This window comes from Kogia breviceps, chromosome 14 (genome assembly GCF_026419965.1).
Source record: "Kogia breviceps isolate mKogBre1 chromosome 14, mKogBre1 haplotype 1, whole genome shotgun sequence".
Lineage (NCBI taxonomy): Eukaryota > Metazoa > Chordata > Mammalia > Artiodactyla > Physeteridae > Kogia > Kogia breviceps.
Genome location: NC_081323.1, coordinates 22080203 through 22093373, shown reverse-complemented (window position 1 = coordinate 22093373; position 13171 = coordinate 22080203). Strand labels below are relative to the sequence as shown.

At 40.8% G+C, this 13171-nt stretch overlaps 1 protein-coding gene and 1 pseudogene across 2 annotated transcripts in view; both read right to left on the bottom strand.

The window, feature by feature from the left end:
• Window positions 1–3912: 3912 nt before the first annotated feature.
• Window positions 3913–5156, bottom strand: LOC131741300 (glucosamine-6-phosphate isomerase 1-like; annotated as a pseudogene).
• Window positions 5157–11018: 5862 nt separating this feature from the next.
• Window positions 11019–13171, bottom strand: part of RBL1 (RB transcriptional corepressor like 1) — a 70280-nt gene continuing 68127 nt past the window's right edge. For both annotated transcript variants that reach the window (XM_059037972.2, XM_059037973.2), the window contains exon 22: window positions 11019–12801. In XM_059037972.2, the coding sequence (XP_058893955.1) occupies window positions 12631–12801 (171 nt within the window). In that variant the 3' untranslated portion in view covers window positions 11019–12630. The remainder of the gene's footprint in view (window positions 12802–13171) is intronic.

The following is a 13171-nucleotide window of genomic DNA, read 5'->3' as shown; positions in this document are numbered from 1 at the left end:
TTTCAAGGAGAAGGTCTGAAGGCATTCTAGTGTTTAGGACTTGTTAATCACTGTGATTAACAAGGAAAATAGTTTCAGAATTTTTATAAAGGTGGGGTTTAAAGCCAGTATCCTGGGTGGGACTGGAGGGTTGTCTTTGGAGTTGCATTCACATAACAAATATATTGTATTTCCCTATATTGTGAGTTAGAGTACACCAATACACATAGTGTTTAAGATGCTCTTATTTACATTGTTTATAAGACTGAGAAAACCTCAATTATCCCTACTAATGAGAAGTATAATTTACATGTGAGGTGGCTTCAAGGGAATTGAACTTTCCCCTATCTACTGTGCTCTGAGTATCTGGGAATAAGCTGGCAGTAGATTCTGAGAAGGAGAGCAGTGTTCCTTGGAGAAAAAGACCCTTTTCAGTGCCACCTCGACTCAATCTTCAGGACATTGGTGAAAGCTGGTGCTAAGGCTTCTAAGGTGGAAAGTTTAGGGAAGATGTATTAAAGGCAAGTAATCTAGGGCTCCCAGGAGGCATCTGGGAAGAGAGGGTTTGGAAGAGAAGGATTGAGTGAAGGGAGAAGATTGTTATTGGACCACATTAATAACCCCTCCCCCCACCCAATATTTGTTGTAAGCAACTTTTTGAAAGGAAATCTTTCAACAAGCTGAGTTTCCTCTGTGTGTGATGCAGGTGAGAAGATCTGCTCCAAAACAGAAACAAGAAATGAGAATGTTTCAAAAGGAAGAGAAGCTTAAGAAAGACAGCCCAGGACTTCCCAGAATACAGAGGATATAAATCTGTCACCTCAAGATTAATATCAAAAGATACAGTATAGCTTACAGATTAAAATTGAGCTGTAGTCCATCCACGGGTGAATGGATAAACAAAATGTAGTCTATACACACAATAGACTATTACTCATCCTTAAAAAGAAGGAAATTCTGACACATTCTACAACATGCATGAACCTTGAGGATATTATGCTAAGTGAAATAAGCCAGGCACAAAAGCAAAAATACTGTATGATTTCACTTAGATGAAGTATCTAAAGTAGTCAAAATAATAGAAACAGAACATATAATGGTGGTTGCCAGGGGCAGGGAGGGGAAAAGGGGAGTTGTTTAATGGGTATAGACTTTCAGTTTTGCAAGATTTTTGAAAAAGTTCTGGAGATTGGTTGCACAACAATGTGAATGTTAATGCCACTAAACTGTATACTTAAAATGATTAAATGGTAAGTTTTATGTTATACATATTTTACCACACAACCCCCCCCTAATTTCATTGAATTAAAAAAAAATTGGGGGGAACAAGAGTGCTTGGGTTTGACTCTTGAGACCTTGGGCAAGTTAACTTAAAATCTATGAGCTCTAATTTCCTCCTGTAAAGTTTTGTTACAGGGCTTTATGAGAATTGAGTTTGGCACATAGAAAATGCTTAATACATGTGAGATATAATTATGATAAAAAGCAGCCCTGGGACATCCCTAGTGGTCCAGTGGTTAGGACTCTGTGCTTCCACTGCAGGGGGCGCGGGTTTGACCCTTGGTCGGGGAATTAAGATTCCGAATGCCGTGCAGTGCGGCAAAAAAAAAAAAAACCCAAACCAAGACAAACCACCCCCTAAAATAAAAACAAAACGTGTCCTTAAGCCTCTTTCTTTCTTTTTTGTAGTACGCAGGCCTCTCCCGTTGCGGAGCACAGGCTCCGGACGCGCATGCTCAGCGGCCATGGCTTACGGGCCTAACTGCTCCATGGTATGTGGGATCTTCGCGGACCGGGGCACGAACCCGTGTCCACTGCATCGGCAGGCGGACTCTCAACCAGTGCGCCACCAGGGAAGCCCTAAGCCTCTTTCTTCAGTTCACGAATTTGACAAATGTCAAGCCCATGCTTCCTTCAATGCATCATTCTGCACTCTGGGAAAACAACAGAAAAAATGTTCCACCTACATGGAGCTTAATTACTAGTGGTGGATTCAGATAATACATGAGTAGATTATAAATTCTGGGAAGAAAAATAAAACATGTTAAGAGTATAGGAAAGGCTGGGAAGTGCTGTGACCTGACACTTGGGCAGAACCCAAATGAAGTAAGGAGCCTGTGGGGTACTCCACTGTGTAATGAATATCTAGTATTTTAACAACGTTGTATCATAACGTTATAGATTAAATAATGCCCAATTCTTAACTTTGCGAACATTAGACTCACTAAACAAAATTTATTCCAAATGCCAGTATCTGAAACAAATTCAGCAAAGAAATAAAAAAATTCGAAAACCTTTTAATCTTTCCTGTATTTTTTTTCTTGAAAATACTAGATTTAAAAGAACATGTCACATTGTAAACAAGTCCAGTGATCCATTAGCTTAAAACAGAATGACAGCACAATCACATTATAAAACCTAAAAATGAAACGCTGGTACCAAACACAGCAGTTAAAGAGAGGCCTGAACCAGGCTCTGAAAGATCTTTCCCAGAAATAGAGGCAGCAGCAGCTTCAAATAGGCACAAAATTTGGGAGGAGGAGGAGGAGGCAGCATTCAAACCATCAAGGCATAAGAGTACAAAAAAAAACACAGAGCAATAGACTCATCTTGTGAACAAGGGGTGAAGGATAAAAGGGCAAAAACGTACTTCCTGATGTTCTGGGAACATCAGACCACTCCACATGAACCTGGGTGGGTCAGAGGGTTGTTTTTTAAGTGCGGAAAGGATATTAGTCAACTTTAGAAGCACTTGGTCTGTTTCTTGGCACTCAACTCTCAGGGACACAGGAAACACGTCACTCTAGTGTTGTTTCTAAACTCATAATTGGGCTGCTTGCCCTGACCTCCATCACCTTGGCTGAACATAACATTGAATCTTGGCCGTGTCTGTTGCTCCCGTGGACGTCCTACTTATGAGTATGTATAAGAGAGGCGCCACAGTGAGACCTTGAACAAAACACAGGGCTCTCTTGGGAAAAGTGTTTCTGCCTTCCTCCTGGTGCTGGAGGGTCCCTGAGGGATAGGAGTTTGATGTGGCTGGGCCCCTTGAGGCTCCGAGTTCATCAGCAAAACTTTCTCTTTAGCCCCACCCACCCAAATCCTTCCCCAAGGAGGCCTCTGAGTTCATGGAAAGGCCAACTGAGAGAGCAGGAAAAAAAGAGCTGGGGAGGGGCTTCCCTGGTGGCGCAGTGGTTGAGAGTCCGCCTGCCGATGCAGGGGACGCAGGTTCGTACCCTGGTCCGGGAAGATCCCACAAGCCTCGGAGCGGCTGGGCCCGTGAGCCATGGCCGCTGGGCCTGCGCGTCCGGAGCCTGTGCTCCGCTGCATTGGGAGAGGTCACAACAGTGAGAGGCCCACGTACCGCAAAAAAAAAAAAAAAAAAAAAAGCAGATGGGGAAAGAAAGTAAGAGATTAGTTTTCTTCCTGTGGCACTTGTTACTGACCAGAGTGACTACTTCCTTATAGTGACTTTAGACATTGAGAGAGTTTGTTCCTTAATCTGGAACACTGATTCTCAAATAAGGGGCAGGCCTTCCCAAGAGGGGCTCTTAAGACTCTCTGAAGAGGTTTTGTCCAATATACATAAGCCCCAAACTCCCTCTCAACTGAGATCAGTGTATGTAATGACAGAAATTCCTGACGGGAGTATATTGTACATCTGAACAGTGTTAGAGGCACAACAAAAAGCTAAAAACCCCTAATCTGTGGGGCAGATGTCAAAATTATATAGTGATTTTTTTCTCATTAATTTACAAATAAGTAGCTAAATTCCATGACGAGACTCCACACTGAACAGCCAAGAACGACAAGTTCACCCATTCAACTAGTAACCATACTAGATTAAAGCAATACAATTCTGTCCTCCTAAAGACAATTTCCAGAAAGACCCGCTTGTCCCAGTGAGGTAGTTGACACTAGGATTAGCACAGGCTAATCACTGTATGGTTTCTTAGAAGACTGGCTTTTCTGTTTCTTTCTCTTTCATAGTGCACAAGGGGTCCACCAACTTGTTATGAACAAGCATTAAACCTCTGAAATGCTTGACAGTCTTCACTTTCAACTCTAGGGTGGCATCCTCGTCACACGTAAACACCGTGTGGGGATGCTACTGGAAGGCAGACATATGGTTCACTCCCTCCTCCATGGCCTTATACAGAGCAAACGCCTTGTGAGCACCTGAGATGAAGATTATCATCTCTCTAGCACCCATCACAGTGCCCATGCCCACCATCAGGGCCATGGTGGGCACCTTGGTGAGATTTCCATCAAAGAACCTAGCATAGGGCTTCCTTGGTGGCTCAGTGGTTACGAGTCTGCCTGCCGGGCTTCCCTGGTGGCGCGGTGGTTGAAAGTCCACTTGCCGATGCAGGGGACACGGGTTCGTGCCCCGGTCCGGGAGGATCCCACGTGCCGCGGAGCGGCTGGGCCCGTGAGCCATGGCCGCTGAGCCTGCGCATCCGGAGCCTGTGCTCCGCAACGGGAGAGGCCACAACAGTGAGAGGCCCGTGTACCGCGAAAAAAAAAAAAGAAAAAAAGAGTAGCCCCTGCTTGCTGCAACTGGAGAAAGCCCGTGCACAGCAACAAAGACCCAATGCAGCCAAAAATAAACAAATAAATTCATTAAAAAAATATATATATATATATATATATAAAAGAACCTAGCATTGGCCAGGATGGTGTCCATGGCCAGTGTCTTCACACGGGTCCTAGACAATAGACTGGAGCCCAACTTGTAAAAGGCAATGTGCCCACCAAGGCCGATGCCTCCCAACAAACAGCTCAGTCCCTCCCGCAGCCTTGATCTTCTCTTCAAAGGCATAACACTCAGCCTGTAGGCCAGCTGCATTCCCATCCAGAATGTGGGTGTTTTCTGGGTGGATGTCAATGTGTTTGAAGAAGTAGTTCCACATGAAGGCGTGGTCGCTCTCTGGGTGGTCTCAAAGAAGGCCCACGTACTCATCCATGTTGAAAGTCTTCACATATTTGAAGGACAGGTCTCCATTCTTAAAGTACTCAATCAGCTTCTTGTAGCAGACAAGTGGGGTGCTCCCAGCGGGGAGACCCAGGGTGAAGTACTTGTCTGGCCCTTGGCTAAACTGGATGATGCAGTTCCTGATGTATTTGGCCACCCACTCACTGGCTTGAGAAGAGTGGTCCAGGATGGTGAGCTTCATCTTGTTGAGGACACCTCCTGTGGTGGCTGTAGAGACTGTGCTAATCTTTCCTTGTTTAATGATAACATAAATAATTTATGGGAACACAAGCATTAAAATTGTCAGAAAGGTAATATTTAGACATTGCAAATATATTAAGTGACATATATGATCCATTTTTACCTTAAAAATACAATGAGCAGGGCTTCCCTGGTGGCGCAGTGGTTGAGAATCCGCCTGCCGAAGCAGGGGACGCGGGTTCATGCCCCGGTCCGGGAAGATCCCACATGCCGCGGAGCGGTTGGGCCCGTGAGCCATGGTCGCTGAGCCTGCACATCCGGAGCCTGTGCTCCGCAATGGGAGAGGCCACAACAGTGAGAGGCCCGCGTACCACAAAAAAAAAAAAAAAAAAAAAAAATACAATGAGTTTTTCAATATGCATTGAGAAAAGTCTAGGAAGATTCACATCCAGAGGTGGCTACAGTGCAGCCATTATGGAAACCAGTATGGAGGTTCCTTAAAAAACTAAAAATAGAGTTACCATATGATCCAGCAATCCCACTCCTGGGCATATATCCAGAAAAGATGAAAACTCTAATTCAAAAAGATACATGCACCCCAATGTTCATAGCAGCACTATTTACAATAGCCAAGACATGGAAGCAACCTAAGTGTCCATCAACAGATGAATGGATAAAGAAGATGTGGTATATATATACTATGAAATATTCCTCAGCCACAAAAAAGAATGAAACATTGCCTTTTGCAGCAACATGGATGGACCTAGAGATTACCATACTAAATGAAGTAAGTCAGACAGAGAAAGACAAATACAATATCATTGATATGTGGAATCTAAAATAATGGTACAAATGAACATATTTACAAAACAGGAACAGAGTCACAGATGTAGAAAACAAACTTATTGTTACCAAAGGGAAAAGGGTGGGGCAGAGGTATAAATTGGGAGATTGGGATTGACATATACACACTATTATATATAAAATAACAAGGATTTACTGTACAGCACAGGGAACTATACTCAGTATCTTGTAATAAACTATAATTGGTAAGAATCTGAAAAAAATATATGATCGAATCACTTTACTGTTCATCTGGAACTAACACAGTATTCTAAGTTAACTATACTTTAATTTAAAAAAGGGGGGGGGCTGTAATGTGGAGCAAATGGACCTCTTACACACTGCTGGTGGGAATGCAAAATGATCCACTTTGAAAAAAGACATGGATATCTTACTAAGTTAAACACGTACTTACCATTTGGCCCAGCAGTGCAACTCATAAAGGAATAAAAGAGAAATAAAATTATATGTTCAAAGACTTTCATACATATGTTCATAATTATTAATAGCCTCAAACTGGAAACAACCCAAATGTCCATCAACTGGTAATGAGATAAAACAAATTGAGTATAACCAAGGTATGGAAAATTGCTCAGCAATAAAAAGAAATATTTATACATACCACATGAATGAATTTCGGAAACATTATACTAAGTGACAGAACTCAAATACAAAAGATTACATGCTGTGCATACATATATTTATATGAAATTCTAGAAAAGGCAAACCTATGGTGACAAAAAGCAGACCAACAATTGCCTGGGTAAGTGGTGGGGAGGATATGGGGAGGGCGGGGAATATTAGAGGGAAAAAGAAAACTTTTTAAAGTGATGGAAATGTTCTATATAGGCATACCTCAGAGATATCGCAGGTTCAGTTGTAGACCACTGTAATAAAGCAAATATTGCAAAAAAGTGAGTCACACAAATTCTTTTGGCTTCCCAGTACATACAAAAGTCAGTTGTTTTTACACTATGCAGTAGTCTATTAAGTGTGCAATAGCATTGTTTAAAACAACAGTGTACTTTAATTAAAAAATACTTTATTGCCAAAAAATGCTAGCCATCATCTAAGCCTTCAGCGAGTTGTAATCTTTTGCTGGTGGAGGGTCCTGCCTCGATGTTCATGGCTGCGGACGGAGCAGGGTGGTGGTTGCTGAAGGTTGGGGTGGCTGTGGCGATGTCTTTAAAGACGACAGTAAAGTTTGCCACATAGATTGACTCCTCCTTTCACTTGAACACTTAGAGGCCATTTAGACTTATTACTTGGCCTATTTCAATATTGTTGTGTCTCGGGGAATAGGGAGGACTAACGAGAGGGAGAGAGACTGGGGAATGGCAGGTCAGTGGAGCACTGAGAACACACGCAACACTGCCATCTTACATGGGTGTAGCTCATGGCACCCCAAAACAATGATAATATCATACATCAAAGATCACTGATCACAGATTACCATAAATATGAATAATAATGAAAAATTTGCAATATTGTGAGAATTACCAAAATGTGACAGAGACACGAAGTGAGCAAATACTGTTGGAAAAATGGCGCCAATAGACTTGCTTAATGCAGTTGCCACAAACGTTCAATTTGGTAAAAAAAACGCAGTATCTGTGAATCACAATAAGACAAAGCACATTAAAACGAGGATTGTAGTGGTAGTTATACAATCATATATAATTATGATTATACAAACTATATATTTCAAGTGGGTACATTTTATTCTATGTAAATTATAGCTCAGTGAAGCTGGAAGAAATTCATAATATAAAACTTAAGATTTACACAATTTTCTTCATGTGAAAAAATAAAAATTTTTAAAAATTTGAACAGGTGACCTCTGGTTGGTGGAAATATAGTTTTTATTTTTTGCTTACATATATTGAATGTTATACAATGAATGTTATTTTCCATAATTAATCAATTATTTCTTGAAGTGATGATGACCTAACTGAAGTAAGTAAATAAGCCCAACTTGGTTTGGTGAGACAGTGTCAGGGTGGATGTTTGAACTTGGATCTCTATACTCTTGGCCATTATACAGGTACATTCCAAGCTTCCCGGATAAGAATAATAGCCTGGGATGCTTAACAAAACTGTTTGTATTCTACACTTTTAAATCTGCATAGTTAATAAGCCCTCAAAGGTGATTCTTACCACGGGGAAATTTGATGGAACCATTGCCTACATGCAGAATCTGAAACCTCAGGAACATTTTCTTTTATATTAAGGGTCTGTCATCGATGCCAAATAATCCCACATGTGTATTAGTTACCCCACCTGGAATCTATTACCATTAATCTTTCCTGGAAAGTCATCGTCCTTAGGAAGCTATCCCTAACTGGAACCCCATACCTGCCCAGAGTTGGGTGACCCTTGGTGGTTCCTTTTCTATCCCCATTACCAGTAGTACAGTAAAGCATATAGCTCTTCTTGCCCAGGTGTTTACTTAATTGGCACGACTGACACTGGGGCTGGATAAATTCTTTGCTGTGGGGGCTGTCCAGTGCACTGTAGGATGTTTAGCAGCATCTCTGGCTTGTACCCTTAGATACCAGTAGCACCAACCTCCCATGCCCAGTTATGACAACCAAAAACGCAAAAATGTCTCCAGTCATTGTCAAATGTCCCGGAAGGTGGCAAAATTAACCAAGTTAAGAACCATTAACTTGTCTCCGGTGTCAGTCTAAACATCTTCTAATCAATCCTCTGCATAGATTCCAGATTTCTAAAACTTGCAGTTCAAAGCATAGTCCTTAGCCCAGCAGCACTGGTGTTAGGTCTAAGAGCTTGTTAGAAAAGCAACTCTCAGGCCCAACCCCAGGCTCTGCATTTTTAACAAGATTAACAATCCCTGGTGATTCCTATGCTCTTAAAGTTTGAGAAGAACTGCTAGAAAGTCGCTAACTTGCCTGAGGGTTAATATCACTTGGAACAGAGGTTAACAAAATTCCTAAGTCCTTCTCCTGGAGATTTCATTCCATTGGTCAAGCGTGGGGCCTAGGAGCCTGCATTGTTTTTTTTTTCATATTCTTTTTTTTTTTTTTGCGGTACGCGGGCCTCTCACTGCTGTGCTCCTGTTGCGGAGCACAGGCTCCGGACGCGCAGGCTCAGCGGCCATGGCTCACGGGCCCAGCCGCTCCGCAGCATGTGGGATCTTCCCGGACCAGGGCACGAACCCGTGTCCCCTACATCGGCAGGCGGACTCTCAACCACTGCGCCACCAGGGAAGCCAAGGAGCCTGCATTGTTAATATGTGTCTCAGGTAATCCTTATCTTTGGGCAAGTTAAGGAACTGCCAAAATAAACATTAGGGAATTCTCCGGTGGTCCAGTGGTTAGGACTGGGTGCTTTCTCTGCTGAACCTGGGTTCAATCCCTGGTTGGGGAACTAAGATTCTGCAGGCCGTGCATCTTGGCCACAAAAAAAAAAAAAAAAAAAAAATCAGATTTTGTCATCATCCACATAAAATTAAAACATCTTTTGTGGCTCCCCATGACCTGGAGCAGTGGTTTTCAACCTTAGGTACTCACCTAGGGAGTACTTAAAAATCCTGATACTAGGTTGTTCCCCAAACCAATTAAATCAGAAATCTCTGGGGGAGAAACCCATTCACTGATGCGTGTTTTCAAACTCCCCAGTTGCCGCCAATGTTGAGAACCACTGGAAATGACCAAGCCTGAGCTCCTTAGCCTGGCTTAAAGCCCAACTAGAAAGGTCCCTTTCTAGCTCTGCTTTGCACTGCACTTTTATATATGTACACTTTACTCCCGCCTCACTAAACTATCTGAAAATCTTACACCTGTAGTACTTTCAAGTCTCTGGGCCTTTCTACTGGTTATGCTGTCTTTTACTGCCCTGGCAAACAGTTATTCATCCCTAACGACTAAATTACCACTTAGCCCCCATTTTAGAGTTAATTAATTAATTAATTAAGGCTGTGCCGCGCAGCACACGGGATCTTAGTTCCCCGACCAGGGATCGAACCCGTGGCCCCTGCGGTGGAAGTGTGGAGTCCGAACCACTGGACCGCCAGGGAATTCCCTAGAGTGATTTTAGATTTCCCTGACAAAGTCGTTCAGGCAGAGTGAATCATTCCCTTCTCTGTGCTAACACCCATCTGTCTTTGTGTAGACTTGTATTACTATATTTATCCCACTATATTAATAGGCTACAAATATTATATCTCAAGGACAGGAACTATGCCTGGTTCACCTTTATATCCCTAGCACCTAGCAAAGTGCCAGGCACACAGTAAACAGCCAATAATGTCTGTTGACTTAGTGAAAGTACTGTAAGGAACAAAATAAAAACAAGCGGGAATATTACCTTCTTTAAAAAAATTTTTTTTTGATTTAACATAATCTAACCACATAAAAATCTTTATTAGAAAAGAACTTTTATTGGGAGGGAGATGCAAGAGGGAGGAGATATGGGGATATATGTATATGTGTAGCTGATTCACTTTGTTATACAGCAGAAACTACCACACCATTGTAAAGCAATTATACTCCAATAAAGATGTTAAAAAAAAAAAAACAAAAAGCTTTTAAGCTGTGATGCTCAAATGAAGAAATACACCTGAAAGCACTCCTAAGAAAGAAGCCTTTTCCTTGATTCAGAATCATAATTTGGTCCATTCCAAGGCTTTGAAATAATTCTGTTTTTTTATATGTGTCTAAGGCATTTTTTCAATTGAGGTGAAATTCACCTAACATAAAATTAACTATTTTAAAGTGTAAAATTTAGTGTCATTTAATAAATTTACAATGTTATGCAATCACCACCTATATCAAATTCCAAAATTATTTTCATCACCTCAAAAGAAAACCCTATACTCATCAAGCAGTCATTCTCTCTCCTCATTCTCTTCTTAGCTCCTAGAAAGCACCAGGAACATTAACTTTTAAGTTACACTAAGATATTTAAAAGATATAAAGCAGATAGTTAAAGAGATACAGATTCTAAATGGTTGCACAATTGCATCTAGTCACATAGAAGAGCTCAAGTGTAGTTTTTTCAATAATCTCAAAAAACTCCATTATTTTATTAATCATTTTACATACATTGATATTCAGTCTTGAAAACTGATAAAAACACATCCAGTTTCTTATAAAGACAACGTACAAATGCTCATTTACATTCTGCACATTAATAACGATGATGAAAATGACACAATAGTTATAACTACATAAAAATATATACAAGGATTCAAACAGACGATGTTATTTGGCTTATAACATGTGTAGATACTACACAAAAAAATGAGGATGTAATTTTCAGAAAAGTAAAATGTGACCAAAATCACTTTTCGTCTTAAAATTTAAAAATAAAATTCCTAACAATCGTAATTACTAGTTCATACTCAAATCTCAGACTAATTCAAATTAGCCATGGTTAGACATAGGTTAAGTTAAATATTTGTTAAATATTTTGCATTAAAAAAATAAGGTTTGTGGTTTAAAAAACATACATTTGATAACATTTTCTCAAAATTAATTAAGAATGGCTTATCCATGTCCTTCCAGATTCTGGAAACATACTAGAAAAAGTGAATACCGAACAGCCGACTCTTTGGAAAGTTGCACCCCAAGCCCCGGAAAACACCCTTAAGGGGCCCAGTGATCAAACCCTAATGGGAAACTCATAATGCACCAATGATATGGAGAACAAAGAGGGGGAAGTAATATGGCATGAGGTAACATTAATGTGGTTTTGAAAAAGGTTTCAACTATTCTTAGGGAGTCAATTAGACATTGAGAATGACCAACCTCATGATGACCTCAAAAACAGTATCCCGCTTTATCATGGTGCTACCTCACTAGTAGGAATATGGTTTCTAACAACTCTTTTCTGTATTTTACTCTACTGGCTTGAGAAGCAGCTTCCTATTTTGAGAATTATATGACATAATATAATCATATATATCTAAGTTAATGGTTTGGAAAACAAAATGATAGTAGTTTTAAAAAGGAGCAAGTATCTCTTTTATCAGGTTGTGACACCAGGCTAAGAGGGCTTAGGGCTGGAAAGCAAGGAGTGGGGGTAGTGCAGGGGTTCAGGTATGAATCTGCTTCTGCTCAAGGAGAGGAAGGGCACGAGAAGTGTCTGGACAACCCAGAATGGTCTTGGCACCTGGATGTGGAGCTACCACACTGGGTCAGAGACAGGCTGGGCATCATCCTCTGGCCCAGATGCCATGGAACCCAACTCCCTACTCAATACTAAATTAGGAACACAAACCTCTCAAATGACACTTACCAAAAACAGATTATTCACCCTCATCTTACAAAGCCCAGAAGAAGAAGACATTTAATTATTTTAAAAAGTGAGCCAAAAACTTATGAGGTTTCTCCTTACTTCACCTGAAAAACCCAGGGAACAAATATTTTAACAATTCTATGACTATTAATATGTTTAAAAGGCACTTAAAACATTCCTTTACAATCCAACTCAAAATACATCTGTCAACTACATTTTGGATAAATGTAAAAAAAAACCCAACTTTGGTGTAACTTTTCTTGTAACTCAGTGATATTTACTACCTACAGGGCTGAATGTTTTGAAAGATAGAGCCCCAACTTTCTGCAAAACAACCTGAAAGTGCTTTTATCATAGAAATGGGAAGGGCACTAATGATTTGCTCTTTCACTGACAACATCCTGTAGTCGTTTAAGTAAAACGTCATCATTTTCTTGACAGAGGCGTTTGGCAGGTGATTCTGCAACACCATCGATGGCTATTGCTCGCTTCTTGGTTCTCTGCTCACCTTGCCTTATCATGTTGTTGATATCTTTCAAACTCTGTGCAAAAATAGAGGACATGTGTCAGTAAAAGGGGAAAAGGGAGAAACAGCAGCCAAGAACTAAGCTAACTGCTTTTTCCTGCCCTTTATCCTCTATCCAAAGCTAAACACTGGGGTAGAGATTATTTTTTGAATCTAGGCCAACATAATAAGGGTGATTAGAACTACTCTTTTCAGGTGATTTTAAAAATTGGATTTACCTTATAGCAGTAGTTTTCAAAATGTGGACATAAGACCAGAAGCAGCAGAAGCATTTGGAAACTTATCAGGAATGCAAATTCTCAAGCCTCACCCTACACCTACTGAATCAGACATTCTGGGGGTTGGGCCCAGCAATCTATATTTTATCAAGTCTTCCAAGTGGTTCT